Raw genomic sequence first — 22,380 nt, forward strand, 5'->3', positions numbered from 1 at the left:
TATTAGTTAACGACAGTGGAGATGCCATGTTAGAATTGTCTAGGATCTGCACGTTAGAAGATGGAAACAAAATGCTTACTGAACTGGCAATTTGAGTGGAAGTTTGGCATGTGAAATAATCTAAAGGTCACCAGAGCCAGCATTTAGTTTAAAATTGGTGGATTTACAAGGGCTATAAATGTCTGATTTTTTTCTTTTCTGTTACCTGTCTTCACCCAATTTGAAGGGCAACTCGCACAAGTTCATTCCCTGGAGTTGTACGCATGTATTCATACCCGAAAAATATCTTGCACTTCATTGAATTTGCCATTGTTAAAAATGCTCGTTCAGTTGAGTTGCCATTTGGAAGTTGTATCACGTGTGTTGGACTTAACGTCAGTATTCGGTATCAGTTTGGTGAGGGAGAAATGAGCTGGGTTTGTACTCGTTGGAATTTAGAAGGCTGAGGGGGATCTTATAGAGACCTATAAGATAATGAAGGGGCTGGATAGGGTAGAGGTGGAGAGATTCTTTCCACTTAGAAAGGAAGCTAGAACTAGAGGGCACAGCCTCAAAATAAAGGAGGGTCAGTTTAGGACAGAATTGAGGAGGAACTTCTTCTCTCAGAGAGTGGTGAATCTCTGGAATTCTCTGCCCGCTGAAGTGGTGGAGGCTACCTCGTTGAATATGTTTAAATCACGGGTAGATGGATTCCTGATCGGTAAGGGAATTGGGGGTTATGGGGATCAGGCGGGTAAGTGGAACTGATCCACTTCAGATCAGCCATGATCTTATTGAATGATGGGGCAGGCTCGAGGGGCTAGATGGCCTACTCCTCCTATTTCTTATGTTCTTATGGGTTTGGGTGAAGGGGGATGAATGAGGGAAGTAAGGTCAGATGAGGGGAGCTAAGAACAGGGGTTTGGCTGGGTTGGGTGAAGCAATTGAAAAATCTTCAGAACTGTTTCCAACAATCTTTCCTTACTCCTCCGCTGAATAAACATTTGGCAAGTCTGAAAACTCAACAAATCTGACAGCATTGGTGGAGAGAGAAACAAGAGTTTTAACATTTTGAATTGAATATGACTTTTCTTTGGGACTTGTTTTTATTTCATCCGTCTTTTTGTTTGCGTTAATTTAAGTTTGTGAAATATAGTAAAGCATTTTAATAGAATTATGTCTGGTTTTCTGGTCCTGCTATGCTCTCATCACAAATTTTGGGGAGCCACTACATTTGGCTTATACTAAAATATTAGCAAGTGAGGAACAAAACTGAGAATTACCTTACAGTAATCCATTAAATATGACATGAGAATACTTGAAACCTGGCGATGTATCTTGGGAGGATAAGTGGCACAGTAGTTAGCACTGTTGCCTCACAGCGCCAGGTACCTGAGTTCGATTCCCGGCTTGGGTTACTGTCTATGCGGAGTCTGCACGTTCTCCCCGTGTCTGCTCCGGTTTAACATAGAAAAACTACAGCACCATACACGCCCTTCAGCCCACAGAGTTGTGCCGAACATGTCCCTACCACAATACTCCCACAATCTGAAAATGCGCTGGTTGGGTGCATTGGCCATGATAAATTCTCCCTTAGTGTACCCAAACAGGCTCCGGAGTGTGGCCACTGGGGGATTTTCACAGTAACTTCATTGCAGTGTTAATGCAAGCCTACTTGTGACACTGATAAGTAAACATTTTATAATGTAATTACAATCTCGGCCTACGAGGAAGAAGATGAGTAACAGTAAAAAAATCCTATCTAAGCCAGAAGGATGCGGTGTCTAATTTATTCTGCTTTTGCTGCATTTTTGTGCAGTTGCTGTCAGGAAAAAGTTTTAAATTTATTTTTATGTTTGTTTTGATCATAGCTCCAGTTGTTCCCTTTACTTGTTTGCCTCAGTCCCAGTGGCTGCGCCTCTGTTCGGTACTTAATGTAATAAACTTCTGCTTGCCAATACCAAGAAGAATGGGCCAGGAAAGAGGAAAATATGATTTTTATGTTGGCTTAGCATTAGCCATTAGCTCCAGCATCTTTATCGGAGGAAGTTTCATCTTAAAAAAGAAAGGTCTCCTCAGACTGGCCAAAAAAGGGTCAATGCGAGCAGGTGAGCTTTTGACTGCGTGTGTGCGTGTTCGTGTGCGTGTTCGTGTGATCCTGAGAACAATGTTTTAAAAGTCCATAGCTATGTTTTCATATGGCATATCTTGTTTTCTAATGTTAAATAACTCATCTTGAGTAATTATGGTCATAGAAACTCATCTTATCAGCTGGCCAAGATGATGGATGCTTAAAACTTATTCCGCAGCTTAAAATGCATTGTACCTCTGCCTGTGTTTATTCTATCTGGCAGATTGCTTGGAGACATAATTTCATAGTATGGTACTACACGGCCAGCTGTTTAAAAGAGTTATCCAATTAATCTCACCCCACTGCCCTTTCCACATGGCCCTGTAAATTTTCTCCTTCAAATCTTTATCCTATCTGAGGGGTCAGTTACCAGGGGGCATAGATTTATAGTGATTGGTAGAAGGATTAGAGGAGTCATGAGGAAAATATTTCACCCAGAGGGTTGTGGGTGTCTGAATTTCACTGCTTCAGTTGGTGGTTCAGGCTGAAATGCACAACCCATTTAAAAGGGGGAGGGTGAACAGCCAGTGGTCGTAGTACGTGATATAAACAACATAGGTTTAAAAAAAGGGTGAGATCCTAACAGGGGAATATCGGGAGCAAGCTGCTGAAAAGTAGGATCTCAAAGGTAGTGATCTCAGGATTACTACTAGTGCCACGTGCTAGTCAGAGTAGAAACAGCAGGACACATAGAAAGGAAAAGGTGGTGGAATTGTATTGTTGATTAAAGAAGATATTGATACGATATTGAGGAAAGATAATAGCATAGATGATGTGGAATCTGTATGGGTTGAGTTAAGAAACTCAAAGGGGCAAAAAAACATTTGTGGGAGTGGTATACAGACCACCAAACTATAGTGGTAATGTTGGGAAAAGTATTTTTAAAAATTGAGATTTTATGCATGTGGCTACTTATAAATACTGTCGTAGATTGTCCCAATACTCTGCCGCTGCTTGTTGTAGGTGTTGCGTATTAGAACTATTGCTGATTACTTAATTCTTTCAGTACATCCTGTTTCCTTGTGATTCACAGGTCAGGGCGGACATGCATATCTTAAAGAGTGGCTATGGTGGGCTGGATTGTTGTCAAGTAAGTATTGGAGCAATGTGGCTTCTCTTACGAAATTTCCTTTTCCTATAATTTTCTTTCTGTTACAGACAGGAAAGACTGCACTGATCTTCTCTGACCATCTGTCAATAAGCAAACGGTGTCTTCCCAATCCTTGGGTTTTTGCGATCCAATTTACTTGTAATAAACTCAAGTTAGAATTAACTCAGGAGTTTGTTTATTTTCCACATTCGAAACTCGAGGGGAGGGTTGTATCCACAACGTCCACCCCAAACAGGCACATACACGCGCATTTCAATAAAGGAGGGGAATAGAGGAAATTCATTTTCTGGTACAAGAACCACTGAAATGAATATTAGTTCACATGATTGCCAGAGTCCACTAAGGAATTATTTCTTATCGGCTTCTGGATTCAGCTGGCTGAAAACTGGAATTGTAGTGTTCACTTTTCAGTTGATGCAGACCACAAGATGACGTAGGTACACAGCAGCTGGGTCAGTTCTGTAGGCAATTGGAATGAAATCTTCCAGCAGAGACAGTTTTGAGGTCCAGGCTGTTGTTCTGCCTGGAGGGATTTGGTTCTTGGTGGCTCACCAGTTTGATAAAACAGCAGACTGACTAGTTCTCAGTTCTCAAACAGATATTTCAAAATGGTCACTGGAGTCATGTCACCTTCTCCACAATTACTTCAGTGCCTGGAATTCGTTTTGATTTCAGGGCTGATAATGAGCCAATCATCAGTTGTTGAAAGAGATACCATCCATGTTGAGGGTCTGGTATTTGGGAAAGCACAAATCCTGGCAGACTCATCAGATGCAAGTGACATCCCTGTGGTTCCATTTGACGGATCAGTCCCAGATGAGTCTTTTAGCAGCTGTCTCAGCATAATAAGGTTGGATGTACTGGTCTTTGTGATTACATTGAGTCTGTACAATAAGGTGTGAGATTCCAGAAGCTGAGAAAATAACTACTTGTTCTTGTAACTCCTGATGGAGGTTCTCAGACAAAGGGCCAACATTTTGGTCAGGTGACTTATAGCAACCAACTTTTTGGTTCAGCAAAAAGTCCACTTTTAAAAATAGCAATAAGAATAGAGTTTAGAACATAAAGAAAATAGGAGCAGGAGGAGGCCATTCGAGCCTGCTCCACAACTCATTATAACCATGGCCGATCATCCAACTCATTAGCCAGTTCCCGCCTTCCCCCTCCATATCTATTGATCCCTTACGCCCCAAGAAACATGCTCATGTCGTAGGAACCCTACATCTCTCTCTTCCATCTCTTCTTTCATCCTTGAAACCACTGATTTCTTGAAATTAGGTGTGAAAGTAAGAGGTGAGGAGGATGCAAAGGGACTGCAAAAGGACAAGTTGAGTGAGAGGGCAGGGAAGTGCAGATAGAATGTCTTGTAAAGAGATGTGAAGATATCCACTTTGGGGAAAATCGATCAAAGTTGAGACTCTCGAGAAATCTGGGTGTTCTTGTCCCAAATCACAGAACATTAACATACATGGGGATCTCACAGAAACTTATAAAATTCTAACAAGGCTAGACAGGGTAGATTCAGAAAGAATGTTCTCAATGGTGGGGGAGTCCAGAACTCTGGTTCATAGTTTGAGGATAAGGAGCTAACCTTTTAGAACTGGGGGGAGGACAAATTTCTTCACCCAGAGGGTGGTGAATGTGTGGAATCCACTACCACAGAAAGTAGTTGAGGCCAAAACATTGTGTGATTGCAAGAAGAAATTAGATATAGCACATGGGGCCAAAGGATTAAGAAATATGAGGGGAAGGGGGGATCAGGATATTAAATTTGAAGATCAGCCACGATCAAAATGAATGGTGGAGCAGGCTCGAAGGGCCGAATGGCCTACTCCTGCTCCTAGTTTCTAAGTATAGTAGCAATTAGGAAGGCAAATGGCATTTTGGCCTTTATTACAAAAGGATTATAGCATCAGAGTATGATAATCTTGCTGCAGTTATAAATGGTCTTGGTGAGACAATGCCTAGAGTGCTGTGTATGGTTTTGGGCATCTTACCTAAGGAAGTCTAGATCTGAAGTCACATTCTCAGAATAAGGAGTTTGCCATTCAGGACTGAAGTGTTTGAACTTATTATTTCAGGGGACAAGGTCAGCACTTTTTCCCATCCCTAGTTGCTTTTGAATTGTGTGACTTGCTAGTCAATTTCAAGGGGCAGTTAAGAGCCAACCACTTTGTTGTGGATCTGGAGTCACATGTAGGACAGACTGGGTTTCATTTCTAAAGGACATGAGTGAATTAGATGGGCTTTTACAAAAATTTGTTATATTTGTCATCGTAACCATTTACTGAGACTAGTTTTTATTAATTGAATTCAAATTCCACCAACTGCCGGAGCAGGATTTGAATCCATGTCCACAGAGCATTTGCCTGGACCTCTGGGTAACTAGTCCAGTGACATTATGCCACTATCTCGCGGGCGCTCACGCAGACGCACACACACACACACCACCATCCGACAGAGATGAGGAGAAATGTCTGCAGTCCACGGGGTGTGAATCGTAGACTTCTCTACAATAGAGGGCCATGGATGTGCAGTCATTGTGTGTTGAAGTCAGGGATTGACAGGTTTTTTTGGATACTAAAGGGAATCAAGGGAGTTAAGGAAATAGAGTGGGAGATTATAACTCAGAATATTAGCCATGATCTTATTGAAAGGTGAGCAAGCTTGTCTGAATGTACTACTGCTCTATTTCTTACATTCTTATTCCTGAACTATTCCATAGGCAGCCTCTAGGACCTCGCCAAATACTTATTCTTCAGTTGAATTTGTCAGTTGGCACTAGGCAAGTTGCTCAGAGAGCCAGTGCAGACTTGACCGGCCAAATGGCCTCCATCTGTTTCCCACTTGTGCACTTCCAGAATTGTTGGATAATTATCAGGAACTCTGGATGAATGTCCCATTTAAAGTAAAGTTTTAAAGTGGGCAGCACAGTGGTTAGAACTGCTGCCTCACAGCACCAGGGACCCGGGTTCAATTCCTGGCTTGGGTCACTGTCTGTGCGGAGTCTGCCCGTTCTCCCTGTGTCTGTGTGAGTTTCCTCTGCGTGCTCCGGTTCCCTCCCACAGTCCAAAGACGTGTGGGTTAGGTGGATTGGCCATGCTAAAATCTTCCTCAGTGTACCCAAACAAGCGCCAGAGTGTGGCGACTAGGGGATTTTCACAGTAACTTGCAGCATGAATGTAAGCCTACGTGTGACACTAATAAATAAACTTTAAATAGGGTTAATGCTGTACGTTGTTGTGGTCATTTGTAGTGCAGCTCTAGGAATTATGTTAGACATTGAAAGTGTTCCAATCTAAACTCGGATTCTTATCAACTAATGGCTAAACGCTTGCTGACAACTTAAATATTGTTTGAACTTAGCTGGTGTAACATGTGGTTATAAATAAAGCTCTGCATGTTACTGTAAAATTACTTTTAAAACTCTGTTCTGTGCCAAGGATTTAATAATTTGAAGCCAAATTGAGCTTATATGCTCGAACGACAATCTGACAAAGGGTTATCCAGACTCTCAACATTGGCTCTATTCTCTGTCCACAGATGCTGTCGGACCTGCTGAGATTTTCCAGCATTTTCTGTTTTTTGTTTGAGTTTCTATGATTGCCTTTGCTATTTTGGCCTCTTGATTCACCGGGTTCCAGGTTCAAGTCTAGGACTTGAGTACAAAAATCAAGGCTGACACCCCAGTACCGTACTGCTGGAGTGTTGGAATGGCCGCCTTTTGATTCAGACATTAAATCACTGCCTATCTGCCTCCTCGAGTGGCTGTGGAAAAAATCTCCTGGCACCGTTTTGAAGAATAGGGGAGTTATTCTCAGTGTCCTGGGCAATATTTATCCCTCCATCAACATCACAGAAACAGATTATCAGGGCATTACTGGGCATTAGCATACCGCAGTTTGTGGGCGTTTGCTGTGTGTAAATTGGCTGCCGCACTTCCTACATCACAACAGATATACACTTCAAAATTATGTAATTGGCTATATACCACTTTGAGCCATTTGTTGATCATGGGAAACACTAAATTAATGGAAGTCTATGTGAGGACACAGCAGTATATCCCCAACTTTCACTCTGCTCTAACCATCTAGAGTTATAAATATTTTGCCTTTGTGCAATAGAAATGTTACAAAAACTCTACAGGCTCCATACTCTGGGATGGATGGAATACTTGTACTTAATGCTTTTTCACAGCTATTCATTGTGATTTTGTAAAATGTTAACACCTTTAATGCAGACAGTGCTAACAAACTTAAATTGTGACTTATAAAAATGCATCAAGAATTTTAACTGGGTTCTTTACCTCATCTTGCAGTGGGAGCTGGAGAAGCTGCTAACTTTGCTGCATATGCCTTTGCTCCAGCCACATTAGTGACTCCATTGGGAGCTCTTAGTGTCCTTGTAAGGTAAGAATATTGATGCTGGACATCAGAGAAAAAAGGAAATAACAAATCCTGGTGTAAAATAGTCTAAAATATGACCCAAATCAATATAATACCAAATTGCAACTTGTAGTATTTTAACATGAACACTTCTCTCCCTGGACGTTTTGAGTCTCCCTCAAAGCAGAGCAAAAATAGACCATCTCTGCAGAGAAACCTGGCAAATCTGAGTTTGGGACCAGACTGTGTGCTGTTCCAACTCACCCAGGTTGGAAATGTCCATCATTCTTGAGCACAAAATTCCCCAAATTGTGGATGGAATTTAATTAATTTTAATGTATATTGGGACATGTGCGCACAGCGACTGAGTATCCCCAGCCAATAAAAACCATTTGTTTGTGATTATTCTGTATCCAATCACTGTTAAGATGTTAAGGGACTCGATTAAGTATTGCCTAAAAGGCATCTGATTAGAGGTACAAACAAACAATTTTAAATCTATTAAGGGACTACATTTGTGTGTGTCAATTTTGGAAGAAACAATTTTTTTCCCTGCACCCTATTTTAATGTACTGAACACCTGTCATATGGCAAAACAAAAGAGAACTAACTCCACAGCAGTGTTTCATGCTAGCTTGGGAGTAGTCAAAGAATGTACACATTCCGGTTTGCTTGGCACCTCCTGTCCTGTGGTGCTCGTGATGTGGAGATGCTGGCGTTGGACTGGGGTAAACACAGTAAGAGTTTTAACAGCAACAGGTTAAAGTCCAACAGGTTTATTTGGTAGCAAATGCCATTAACTTTCTGAGCGTTGCTCCTTCGTCAGAGGGAGTGGATATCTGCTCTCAAACAGGGCATACAGAGACACAAAATCAAGTTACAGAATACTAATTAGAATGCGAATCTCTACAGCCAAAGATGCAGACAATGTGAGTGGAGGGAGCATTAAGCACAGGTTAAAGAGATGTGTATTGTCTCCAGGCAGGGCAGCCAGTGCAAGTCCAGGAGGGGGTTACTGATAATGTGACATAATGCCAACATCCCAGTTTAGGCCGTCCTCATGTGTGTGGAACTTGGCTATCAGTTTCTGCTCAGCGACTCTGCGCTGTCGTGTGTCATGAAGACTGCCTTGGAGAACGCTTACCCGAAGATCAGAGGCTGAATGCCCATGACCGCTGAAGTGCTCCCCCACAGGAAGAGAACAGTTTTGCCTGGTGATTGTCGAGCGGTGTTCATTCATCCGTTGCCGTAGCGTCTGCATGGTTTCCCCAATGTAAGAAGTTTAACAACACCAGGTTAAAGTCCAACAGGTTTATTTGGTAGCAAAAGCCACACAAGCTTTCGGAGCTCCAAGCCCCTTCTTCAGGTGAGTGGGAATTCTGTTCACAAACAGGGCTTGGGAGTAGTCAAAGAATGTACACATTCCGGTTTGCTTGGCACCTTTAAACAGGGCTTTGCTACCAAATAAACCTGTTGGACTTTAACCTGGTGTTGTTAAACTTCTTACTGTGTTTACCCCAGTCCAACGCCGGCATCTCCACATCATGACGTTCCCCAATGTACCATGCCTCGGGACATCCTTTCCTGCAGCGTATCAGGTGGACAACGTTGGCCGAGTTGCAAGAGTAGGTACCGTGTACCTGGTAGACGGTGTTCTCCCGTGAGATGATGGCATCCGTGTCGATGATCCGGCACGTCTTGCAGAGGTTGCTGTGGCAGGGTTCTGTGGTGTCGTGGTCACTGTTCTCCTGAAGGCTGGGTAGTTTGCTGCGGACAATGGTCTGTTTAAGGTTGTGCGGTTGTTTGAAGGCAAGAAGTGGGGATGGCTTTGGCGAGATGTTCGTCTTCATCAAAGACATGTTGAAGGCTCCAGAGGAGATGTCGTAGCTTCTCCACTACCTGATACGCTGCAGGAAAGGATGTCCCGAGGCATGGTACATTGGGGAAACCATGCAGACGCTACGACAACGGATGAATGAACACCGCTCGACAATCACCAGGCAAGACTGTTCTCTTCCTGTGGGGGAGCACTTCAGCGGTCACGGGCATTCAGCCTCTGATCTTCAGGTAAGCGTTCTCCAAGGCGGCCTTCACGACACACGACAGCGCAGAGTCGCTGAGCAGAAACTGATAGCCAAGTTCCGCACACATGAGGATGGCCTAAACCGGGATCTTGGATTTATGTCACACTATCAGTAACCCCCACAGCATGCCTCCTGGACTTGCAGAATCTCACTGGCTGTCCTGTCTGGAGACAATACACATCTCTTTAACCTGTGCTTAATGTTCCCTCCACTCACATTGTCTGTATCTTTAAGACCTGGTTGGCTGTAGAGATTCGCATTCTAATCAGTATTCTGTAACTTGATTTTGTGTCTCTGTATGCCCTGGTTGAGAGCAGATATCCACTCCATCTGATGAAGGAGCAGCGCTCCGAAAGCTAATGGCATTTGCTACCAAATAAACCTGTTGGACTTTAACCTGGTGTTGTTAAAACTCTTACTGTGGTGCTCGGACAGTTCTGTGTTAAGCAATTCAACAATTTCAATTGTTATCAAGTAACTGGCTACATGCTTTTGTCTACCTTAATATCTAATCTGTTTTAAACAAGATATTGCATTCTTTTATATGTTGGCTTTTCTGTTTCCATAGTGCTGTTCTGTCATCTTACTTTCTGAATGAGAGACTTAACCTCCATGGAAAACTTGGTTGTTTTCTAAGTATCATTGGTTCTACTGTGATGGTAATACATGCACCGCAAGAGGAAGAGGTGGAAACCATACATGAAATGGCCGTTAAACTTAAAGATCCAGGTACCACTCTCACTTTTGCATTCTAGTTCCTTTATATGGCAGTGATATAAATAAGGTGCAACCTTGGCTCAGTGAATAGCATTCTTGCCTCTGACAGAAAGCTGACTTCAAGGTCCAAGCCTGAGTACTAAGTATGACATTTATACTGACACACTCAGTGCCGTACTGAGGGAGGGCTGTACAGGCAGAGTTGCCAACTTTCTGATGAGGCATTCAACCAAAGTTCTCTCTTGTAGGCTGGGTACGAGTGTTAATCTGTAACCAGATTAGCTCACAGTTTATCCCATTTCTGTTTATGGAACCTTGCTGTCAGCAATTTAGCCTTCAGCCTTCCTAATATAACAACACTGGCAGTGTGTACAATTTTAAAGTATTTGATTGACTGCCAAGCACTTTGAAATCTCTTGAAGCAGTGAAGAATGCTGTAGAAATGGGAATTATTTTTTTCTTAAACCTACTCGACTAATCAAGAAAAAAATCGAAAAGAACAAAAGTGAGGAGGTGGGGAATTGAAATATTCTCCTTTCACTACTCTTAGTTTTTAATTTTCTATTTTGACATTTTTATAAATTGATTTTATTTTGCCTTATCTGCCATAATTTTTACCATAACCCTGATCTGCAACGGGATTTGTCTTGTGATGAAACTTGCCTAGTAGCCTGATGAGGATGGGACAGTACAATGGCCACAGTGGTTAGCTCTGCTGCATCACAGCGCCAGGGACCCTGATTTGATTCCTGGCTTGGGTCACTGTCTGTGCGGAGTTTGCACGTTCTTCCCGTGTCTGCTTTGGTTTCCTCCAACTGCTCCGGTTTCCCCTCATAGTCCGAAAGATGTGCTGGGGGGTTAGGTGCATTGGCCATGCTAAATTCTCCCTCAGTGTACCCGAATAGGTGCTGGAGTGTGGCGACTAGGGGATTTTCACAGTAACGTCATTGCAGTGTGAATGTAAACCTACTTGTTACACTAATAAATAAACTTTAACTTTTGACTGACAAAACTCCATTGATTCTCCTCGTGGAGGAATAAGAACAGATGCTGCTTGTTACATTTCAGTTATACACCAACTGGTATTTATGTAGCACCACTGACATAGTAAAATATACAGATGTGCTTCACAACATTGAGACATCAGTTATCAGACAAATCACATAAGGTGGCATTAGAATAGGTGACCAAAAGCTTGGTTAAAGCGATAGGCTTCAAGGTTGTTTTGAATGGAGAAGAGAGAGGTTTGGGGAGAAGATTCCTGAACTTGGGGACTGGACAAGCTGATGGCACAGCTGCCAATGGAGAAGCAAAGGAAGTTGGGAATGCAGAGGACAGATTTGGAGGAATGCAGAATTTTGAAAAGATTGTGGGGCTGAAGGATACCCCTAACCCTGAGCATTTGTCATGGCAGATAGTGATAGAGATAATGGGCTAAGGCCCTGGAGGGATTAATGTAAAAGAATGAGAATTTTTAAAGCTGAGATACTGCTAGACCAGGGGCCAACGTAGGTCATCGAGCACAGATGATAAGTGAACAGAACTAAGTATGAATCGGGATATGAACAGCAGAATATGGTCCCTCCAGCTTAGATGAAGAGTCTAATCTTTCTCTTGTATCTCTCCTCCCCTCATGATCCCTCTGAGTTCATTTTGTCCATAGAATCCCTACAGTGCAGAAGCAGGTCATTTAGCCCATTGAGTCTGCATGGACTCTCCAAAAGAGCATCTGACCCAGTAAACATTTCCCCCCCCCCACTCCCCTCTACCCCCACCCAGGCTATACCCCTAATCCTGAGCATTTGTCATGGCAAATCCACCTAACCACATCTTTGAACTGTGGGAGGAAACCGGAGCACCCGGAGAGAGTGACTTCTCTTCACACTCCTGTTACTTCTAGAATCCCGCGAGGATTTATTTATGGCCCCCCCTATTTCTCATCTACATGCAGCCCCTCTGAGACATTGTCTGCTAACAAAAGGTCAGATTTCATGTGTGCACTGGAGACACCCAGCTCTACCTCAACTCACCACCTCCCTCAACTCCTCTGCTTGTTGAACATATTGGAACAATAGAAATTTCTTCCAGTTAAATATTGGGAATGCCAAAGCCATTGCCTGCTGTCACCACTGCAGACTCCATTCCCTCACCATTAGCTCCATCCTTCTGCTTCTCAGTTGTCTGAAGCTGAATCAAACTGTTTGGAATCCTGGTATCTGATTTGACCCTCATGAGCTTTTGAACCATATTCTGTCCACCAAGACTATTGACCTCCACCTTCGAAATAATGTCCGTTTTAGCCCTGCTTCGTTTGATCTGATGAAATTTTCAACCATGCCTACCTGACTCATGGTACCATGCTCCAACCTCAACCATTCCGAAGCTCAGCCGGCTTTTCTCCCATCTTCCACCCTCCATAAGCTTACTAAAGGATTCCAATTCTACAAAACTTGTGTTTTCCCTGCTTCTATTAAACACTGCTCTGTGGAATACTTAAACATGCTAATAACATTGTGTTTAGAGAGCATATTTTGCAATGGCACTTCTGCCCGTATGAATAGCAGTGAAGTAGGCTGATTTGCATCTTCATTTCACCTGCTCTATGCGGCCTACTGGTTTCATTTGGCTTGATAGGAGCTGAGGAAACATTTTTTGGCCGCATGTATGATTCACAACATTGCAGATCTAAATAAAACACGCGCCATTCTCCCGGTTTGTGTTTTCTGAGCTTTTCCTCCTCTGTGTTTTGACAGTGAGCAGATTGGCTATTGAAGTCATTACCACAGATGATCTATTAATTACACAATCCTTGGGATGAGATTTCAGTGTTTTGTCCTGATACAAGCCAATGACGAGCTTTCTACATCTGAAAAGGAGATTATAATTCTGTTGAATGAATTTTCTGTCCTTTGTGTTCTAGCAGGAAAATCTCATCCATAGGGGTGGCTTCAGGAAAATTGAAAACCCTACAATGAAGAATTGTGTTGAGGGTTCATTTTAAATTGGCAGAAAATGTCTTATTTTTGTGGCTGAAAAGACACTAGTAGGGAGTATGTTGTACACAGCATTATAGGACATCATCTTATGCCTTCGATTTTGACATATTATGGATCTCGGCATGCTATCTGTCTAAGGCACTGAGTCAAGGCAATAAGCTTCTGCACCTCAATTTGCCCTTCTGTTCTTCCATTATCAAAGTCACTCTTGCTCTGTTCCTAATTAAAGAGAATGTTACATGGTCAGTTGCCTTATTGGGTAAAGGCAGTGTTTGGTGTAGTTAAACTATGCAGACCAAAAAATGCAGAACTCTCGGTTCTGTTTTCCTCTGCAGTGCCCCACATGACAGGCTGCCAGTGATCAGAACCAAAAGCTAACAAGCAGCATCATCAAGAAGAAAGGAGAGAGAATAAAGAGTAGGCTGCCTGCCTACTTCTCTCAAAGCTGAGCAATTCCACAGTGGTTCGTGTTAAAGTGAAGAAAAAACAAAAAAATTGAATTCTCTGAACAATTTTTTTTTCTCTTTCAGGTTTTGTGGTGTTTGCAACTTTTGTCATCATTGTTTCTCTGATTCTTATTTTTGTTGTCGGACCCCGTCACGGACAGACGAATATCCTGGTTTACATAACCATCTGTTCCGTCATCGGTGCCCTCTCTGTCTCCTGTGTGAAAGGTCTTGGTATTGCTATTAAGGAACAGTTTGGCGGGAAGCCTGTACTTACCCATTCTCTGTCATGGATCCTTCTGCTGAGCCTTATAGCTTGCGTAAGCACTCAAATCAACTACTTGAACAAGGCACTGGATATTTTCAACACATCCTTAGTGACTCCCATTTATTATGTGTTCTTCACTACATCTGTTTTGACATGTTCAGCTATTCTCTTTAAAGAATGGTATCACATGGACAATGATGACATCATTGGCACCCTGAGTGGCTTCTTCACCATCATAGTGGGCATCTTTTTGTTGCATGCCTTTAAAGATATCAATTTAACGCTGGCGACGTTGCCCGTGTTCATGAGAAAGGAGGAGAAGGGATTTGCTGCCAATGGGAGTGTACATTATGAACGGTTAGACCACAATGTGGAAAATGAAAGCTGCACGGAGAGTTCAGACATGCACTCCTCTGAGATGGTCTCCTCCAGAAGAAATGGAAATATGATCACCATGTGAAATTCAGATAACAATGTTAATGGATAAAGGAAAAGCACTGCCCTGTCTATAGTAACTCTACCGTCATAGTTACCAGAATTGAGCTGCTTGTAAAAGGTCATCTGTGTCGGTGACTTCACTTATTGTAAAGGAGTCTCTCGGGACAATCATTTTTCCATCAGTGTGATTGGGATGGACCAAGGGTTATTAAATTGCATTTTTATTTGCCTTATTTTTCATGGCTCATTTTTTTAACATCTTTTAAATGATGCATCGTGGTTTACATGGTCTAAATAACAATGGGGAAAAAAATCACCATGTAACAATACATATGCTGACTCATTATTTTAAATATTTTTTGAAAACAATTCTGTACTTTATGCACTGAGGGTTTTAATTTTAAATGTTTGAAATAAAATTCTTTTGGATTCACTTTTTCTTAGTATGTTTACAGTACGTCAGCAAGATAAAGTGGAAAGAAACTTTGTGTTGAGGTAGAGTTCCACAAATTTACCAGACTAATACCTGGAATGGGTGGGTTGTCTTGAGGAAAGGTTAGACAGGCTAGACTTGCATCCGCTGGAGTTTGAAAGAGTAAGAGGCAATTTGATTGGAACATATAAGATTCTGAGGGGTCCTGACAGGGTGGATGTGGGTGAATATTTTTAAGGCACAGGTGGATAGATTCTTGGTAAGCAAAGGGCGAATGGTTTTTCTGGGTAAGCGGCATGCAGATTTGAGGTTACTCTCAGATCAGCCACGATTTAATTGGCGTGGAGCTGAATGGCCGACTCATGCTCTTTGTATGTATGTAAATTGAAATTACAGCTGCTGGGTTTTGTCCCCCTTGGAGAAATTAAACTAAAATCGGTCTAGCAAATTTAAATTAATTAAGGTAGTTATGCTGCAGGGATTAACAAAGGAAAGAATAAATTTGGCCAGACAGGCATAGTGTGTCATTTGATTCTGGCACTCTGGCCTTTTCAGTTACATTTATTTTACAATAGTGCTTTCCTCACGTTGTCCCATTCTATTCTATCCAATTCTATGTCCTGCAATTTACTCACTAGATCTTTTCAAAATGTATCTTTCCTAGTATTCACTGACCTACTCAGTTGAAGAAACTGTCTTGTCCAATTTGAGTTTGTTGATGTCAGGCCAATTATGGCAGTGATTTAGAATCATAAATTCCCTACAGTGCAGAGAGAGGCCCATCGAAATTCCACCCTGATCCTATTCCCGCAACCCCACATATTTACGCTACTAATCCCCCTGACACTAAGGGGCAATTTAGCATGGCCAATCCACCTAACCCGCACACCTTTGGACTGTGGGAGGAAACCGGAGCACCTGGAGGAAACCCACACAGACGTGGAGAACGTGAAAATTCCCAAGCTGGGAATCAAACCCGGTCCCTGGCGCTGTGAGGCAACAGTGCTAACCACTGTGCTGCCTTATTTAATTAGTTTTAGCATACCCAAGTCCAGGGATGAAGTGAAGGGACAAGAGATTCAGTGATTCCAGCTGGAATGTGTGTCGGGATTAAGCTCAACTATGCTAGAATGCAGTTTAGTCTGTTGATATTTTGTACCACAAAATTAGAGAATCTTACATCTTGAAAGGCTATGCAGCACATAACTATTCACTTAGTTACAATCCTTCACCCTTTCCCTTTTAAAAGCTATTAGGGATTCTTTTTTTCATATGGCTGTCCATGTTCTACTGCCCCTTTTCATAGGAACATTTCTCAACATCTGGTGTTCTTTTGGTGATCTCCTATACTTAAGATTCAGTTGAAATAGTTTGCTCTGGATTTTTTGTTTTGTTATTCAGAGAAAGTCCCCCACCACATTCCCTTTTGAACACCAATCTGAATTGTTAATCATTTCTGTTCTAATAAATAGAGTCTGATCTCCTAGGCTCCCTATATCTTTGGTATTAGTCTTGGTAAATCTCAATTCTACAGATTTTTAAATATAATTGAAACAATTAGAAACATAGAAAAGAGGAGTAATTAGTGTGGCCCCTTTGGTCCTTCTCCGCCATTCAATATGATCATGGCTGATCCTCTACCTCAATGCCATACTTCCATTCTCTCCACATACCCCTCGACTCCTTAAGGAAGTATATTCAGTGAATTGGCCTCCATAGCTTTCTGTGGTTGAGAATTCCACAGGTTCACCACCCTCTGAAGTGATTTCTCCTCCCCTCAGTCCTAAATGGTCTACCCAGTATCCTGAGACCATGACTCCTTGTTCTAGATCGCTCAGCCAGGGGAAACATCATTCCTGCATCCAGTCTGTCCAACCCTGTCAGAATTTTATATATTTTGATGAAATCCCCTCTCGTTCTAAAAAGCTCCAGTGAATATAGGCCTAGTCGATCTAATCTCTCCTCCTTTGACAACCCCAAGAATCAGTCTGGTGAATCTTCGCTGCACTCTCTCTATGGCAAGTATATCTTTTGGGTAAGACCAAAACTAACACCATTTGCCTTCCTAACTGCTGGTCACCCAGGTCCCTTTTAACATCAATATTTCCCGATCTATTACCAGTTAACTGATACTCTGCTATTCTGATTTTCCTACCAAGGTGGATAATGTCACACTTTATCACCTTATACTATATCTGCCATGTAATTGCCCACTCAACTCATCTAAATCACCTTGAAGCCTCATTACTTCCTCAGCATCAAACTAGGTGGGAATGAGTGATGAGGTCAGCTAAACTTTACATTTATTGCGAATCCCTGCAGGACCCCACTAGTCCCTTTTTAAAAAAATACCCATTTAGTTGTTTCCTGCCTGCTAATCAATTCTCAATACATGCCAGTATACTATCCCAAAATCCCATGTGTTTTAATTTTGCACACTGGCCTCTTGTATGGGACTTTTATCAAAAGCTGTTTGAAAATCCAAATACATAACATCCACTGGTTCCCCTTATCTATTTTACTAGTTATGTCCTAAAAAAAAACACCAGTAGGTTTGTCAAACAGGATTTCTCTTTCATAGGACACTTTGTCACATGGATTTGTTATGATGTCCTTTATTTCCCTTTCACTGGTGTTAGGCTAATCGGTTTTCTCTTCCTCTTTTAAATAGTGAGATTACATTCGCCACCCTCCAATCTGCCAGGACTGTTCCAGAATCTACAGAATTTTGCAAGACAACAACCAACACATCCACTATGGCCTTTAGTACCCTGGGATGTATATCAACTGGTTCCGGGGATTTATCAGCTTTCAGCCCCATTAATTTCTCCAGCACATTTTTAAACTTATTTCCTTCAATTCTTCCTCATTAGATCCTTGGTTTTCAAACATTTCTGGGAAGTTATTTGTGTCTTCCATGAAGACAGAACTAAAGTAGTTGTTTTAATTGCTCTGCATTTCCTGGTTCTCCATTTTAAATGCCTGTGCTAATTTATTTTTTTTATAAACTACAGTTGAATATAGCAACAATATATCGTCATTGCTGAAAAAAGAGATGTTGTCAAACCTTTTTGTCTTGCATTCATTAGGGCAGTTTAAAGAGTGTGTTGATTGATTGGGCGGCACGGTAGCACAGTGGTTAGCACTGCTGCTTCACAGCGCCGGGGTCCCGGGTTCGATTCCCGGCTCAGGTCACTGTCTGTATGGAGTTTGCACATTCTCCTCGTGTCTGTGTGGGTTTCCTCCGGGTGCTCCGGTTTCCTCCCACAGTCCAAAGATATGCGGGTTAGGTTGATTGGCCAGGTTAAAAAAAAATTGCCCCTTAGAGTCCTGGGATGTGTAGGTTAGAGGGATTAGCGGGTAAATATGTGGGGGTAGGGCCTGGGTGGGATTGTGGTCGGTGCAGACTCGATGGGCCGACTGGCCTCCTTCTGCACTGTAGGGTTTCTATGATTTCTATTGGCAAGTGGGCTTTGATTGGTAAAGGCACCGCTATGGCGAATACACCGGTGAACAGTTGTCCCCCCAAGCTTTTGTTGTATTAAAAATGCTGCTGTGTATAGACATGCTCCTCCTCTCTACAAAGGACAGGGCCCTGTATGCAAATAAAGGTAGTTTCTAGTATGCACAAGTGAGTCACACTGCCAGCCCAATTTGCTTTCATTGAGGGTAGTATGAGAGATTGTGTAGTTTTTTAAAAAAAAACTTTCAGATGGAGTAGATGGACCTTTATGATGTTTTCCAGTTTAAAATCAATGGAATAAGACTTATTTCCACTTCATTCAGATTATCAAACATCTACAACAACTTGCATTAATGTACAATCTCTGCAATATTCTAATTGTCTCATTAGCATCAATTTGCAACTTGAACAGATGTATGGGAAATAATTTGCATCGTTGTGCAGCAACCTATTTTTGCAGCAACAAGGCTCATGTCTTAATATTTTACTATAAATAATGATCATGTCATTTACAATAATTGTGGCATGGAGCAGTAGCCAAAGGCAGTGTAAGCATATTAGCTGTCATCTGAACTATATACAAACACTCTCCAGATACGATTTGAGTGTTCATCTTCCCTCATTCCTTGTGACTGTTTGGTTTCTGTCCCAACCCATTCAATTGAAAATATTTTAAAATTAGAGTCTGCATCCTGGAGTTTTAATTTTGTTACGAGGGATGTGAGGAGCATAATACTACTAAAGGAGATTCAAGATATTTCTTAAGCTAATCAAGGTCAGTACATTGATTTCTATTTTTCAGTTTTAAAACTAATCAATGTTTGTGCCACAGTCCAACTTGGAAGTTTTAATACATTAGCTAATAATCATACATAAGACTGAGATAATTGCTTAAAATTAAGGTAATGCAGTCAATGAAAACTGGTGTGCAAATATTTGATGATCAGTACACGTCATCATGGCATTGTGATGAATGAGTCATGCCTTCTGGAAGTTCATTGTGACAATAGCCATTGACCGCTCTATCCACCCGAAAAAAATCCAAGGTCCCACATGAGATTATTAGCAAAATTGAACGCAACCTTGTAACATCAGTCAGTGTTTGGCTGGGAGATAGTTAACAAGAATAAAAGTGATCCCAAGGGATATATACTCTGTTCAACAGGTTTCACCACATATGGCAGGGCACAGTGGTTAGCACTGCTGATTCACAGCGCCAGGGTCCCAGGTTTGAATCCCAGTTTGGGTGACTGTCTGTGGAGTTTGCACCTTCTTCCTGTGTCTGCATGGGTTTCCTCCCACAGTCCAAAGATGTGTGGGTTAGGTGGATTGGCTATGCTAAATTACTCAGTGTAAGGGGGACGAACTAGGGTAAATGCATGAGGTTATGGGGATAGGGCCTGGATGGGATTGTGGTCAGTGCAGACTCACTGGGCCAAATGGCTTCCTTCTGCACTGTAGGATTCTATGATTATGGACTTGGATAAAGGAATAGAAACCTATATATCCTAGTTTGCAGAAGACATTAAATTAGGAAGCATCTTGTGTGGGTGGGAACAGGAAATTACAAAGGGCCATTGACTAAGTGAGTGAGGAAATCTGTAACAGATGAACCAATTTGGAGAAGGGTGAAGAAATCCATTTTGAAATGACAATTGAATGTTTGCTATGGTGTGACTGCAGGCACTTGATGGAACAAAGGATTTAGATATCCCCATACACATCATTGAAACTTAATGAACTGGTAAACAAAGTAATTCAAAGAGCTAATGGAATATTGATCTTTATCATTTAATTCCAGTTTTTATATAAAGTAATGCTTCAGAACGTTGGTCAGATTCCGTTTGGAGTCCTGCATTCAATTTAAATACCAAACCTCAGGAAAGATGTTTTGCCAGGACTGAAAACAGTTACATTAACTCAACTTGCTTTTTCTTGAGTTTATATGGTCGAGAGATGTATTTGAAAGGATGGAGGGAGTAGATTGAGAAACTAGTGCCTTTGCTGGCAGAATCCGGAACAAAAGAAGTCTTAAAATTTAAAGTGTGGCTATTTGTAATTCACATCAGGAAATGCTTTTCACAGAGTTAGTTGATATCTGGAGCCCCCGTCTCCCAAAAGTAATTGTGGGGTCACTTGAAGAGTAGGAAGCTTCCCTCCAAGCCACTCACCATCCTGACTTGGAAATATGCCAGTCATTCACTGTCACTGGATCAAAATCCTGGAATGAACTCCCTCCCTAACAACGCTGCGGGTATACCTACACCACATGGATTGCAGCAGGTCAGAACATTTGTCTGAACATTGAATACAGGAGTTGGGACGTCTTGTTGAAGTTGTACAAGACATTGGTAAGGCCACACTTGGGATACTGTGTACAGTTCTGGTCACCCTATTAGAGAAATGATATTATTAAACTAGAAAGAGTGCAGAAAAGATTTACTAAGATGCTACTGGGACTTGATGGTTTGAGTTTAAGGAGAGGCTGGATAGACTGGGACTTCTTTCTCTGGAGCGTAGGAGGCTGAGGGTGATCTTGTACAGGTCTATAAAATAATGAGGGGCACAGATCAGCTAGATAGTCAATATCTTTTCCCAAAGGTAGGGGAGTCTAAAACTAGAGGGCACAGATTTAAGGTGAGGGGAGAGATACAAAAGTGACCAGAGGGGCAATTTTTTTCACGCAGAGGGTGGTGAGTGTCTGGAACAAGCTGCCAGAGGTAGTAGGAGAGGCGGGTACAATTTTGTCCTTTAAGAAGTATTTAGACAGTTACATGGGTAAGATGGGTATAGACGGATGTGGGCCAATCGCAGGCAATTAGGACTAGCTTAGTGGTTTTAAAAAAAAGGGCGGCATGGACAAATTGGGCCGAAGGGCCTGTTTCCATGTTGTATACCTCTATGACTCTAGGTCAAGAACACAGCCCACCACCACTATCTCAAGGCCAATTAGGGGTGGGCAATAAATGTTGGGGCGAGCCAGCAACACCCACATCCCGTAAATTAACTTTCAAAAAAATCAAGGCAGAGATTGCCAGAATGATGTTGGGTATCAGGAATATTGAAAAGCAAACAGGTAAATGGAATGAAAGCACAAATCAGCCACAAATTAATAGAAGAATATTTTTATGGTCATGAGGGCTGAACAGGCCACTCTTGTTGTTGCCCTACTCATATATATCCCATAGACAAAGGTGATCCACCACTCAATTCAACTGTGCAACCCCCAGATGTTGGGAGAGCGCCGTCTTGAAGCAGGTTGGTCAACAAACTCTAAATTAGACCACTGAGATGTTAGTATCGGCAACTCTAGATACATGCAAATTAATGAACATAAATTTAAATTTGGTCTATGACTCACAAAAAGATAGAACTAAGATATACAAGTTAGAACATAGCTTTCAATTTAGGGTGCAGATTTGATTACAAGCCAGTTTGAAGAAAAGTCTCTGCTGACTTCAAGGATCAAAAATGGACTGAATTCTGGTCATTTCAACCCATCTGTATTTTTTAAACATTATTTCATGGGATGTGAGCATCGCTGGCAAGGCCAGCATTTGTTGCTCATCCCCAATTGTCCACGTGAAGGTGGTGGTGAGCTGCTGCCTCGAACTGCTGCAGTCCATGTGGTGTAGGTACACCCACAGTGCTGTAAGGAAGGCACAAATGATATCAAACTGATTCTAAAAGATGCTCTTGGAACTCGAGACACATTATTAGAACAGAGGGAATTTTAATGCCCAAACTGACTACCAGAGTCCTGGTAGGGGTTAAAAAACAGACAAGATTCAAATCTAGAACTTGGCTGGGTTCAGAAGAGAAATTAATTTGATTTGCGGAGAAAACAAAATTCAGCGATGTTCAAAATCAGAAATTGCTATGAAATAAATATATTGAAATGTTAGAATGAGGCAATGAGGCTCTCTCTA

General features: G+C 41.9%; 1 protein-coding gene across 4 annotated transcripts in view; it reads left to right on the forward strand.

Moving 5' to 3' along the window:
* The window catches only part of nipa2 (NIPA magnesium transporter 2), a 49,288-nt gene extending 34,299 nt beyond the window's left edge, over positions 1 to 14,989 (forward strand). For all 4 annotated transcript variants that reach the window (XM_078222445.1, XM_078222447.1, XM_078222446.1 and 1 more), the window contains exons 3-7: positions 1,851 to 2,087; positions 3,144 to 3,200; positions 7,540 to 7,630; positions 10,259 to 10,419; positions 13,934 to 14,989. In XM_078222445.1, coding sequence (XP_078078571.1) covers positions 1,949 to 2,087; positions 3,144 to 3,200; positions 7,540 to 7,630; positions 10,259 to 10,419; positions 13,934 to 14,577 — 1,092 coding nt within the window. In that variant the 5' untranslated portion in view covers positions 1,851 to 1,948 and the 3' untranslated portion in view covers positions 14,578 to 14,989. The remainder of the gene's footprint in view (positions 1 to 1,850; positions 2,088 to 3,143; positions 3,201 to 7,539; positions 7,631 to 10,258; positions 10,420 to 13,933) is intronic.
* Positions 14,990 to 22,380: the final 7,391 nt, after the last annotated feature.

This window comes from Mustelus asterias, chromosome 10 (assembly GCF_964213995.1).
Source record: "Mustelus asterias chromosome 10, sMusAst1.hap1.1, whole genome shotgun sequence".
In the NCBI taxonomy this organism is placed as follows: domain Eukaryota; kingdom Metazoa; phylum Chordata; class Chondrichthyes; order Carcharhiniformes; family Triakidae; genus Mustelus; species Mustelus asterias.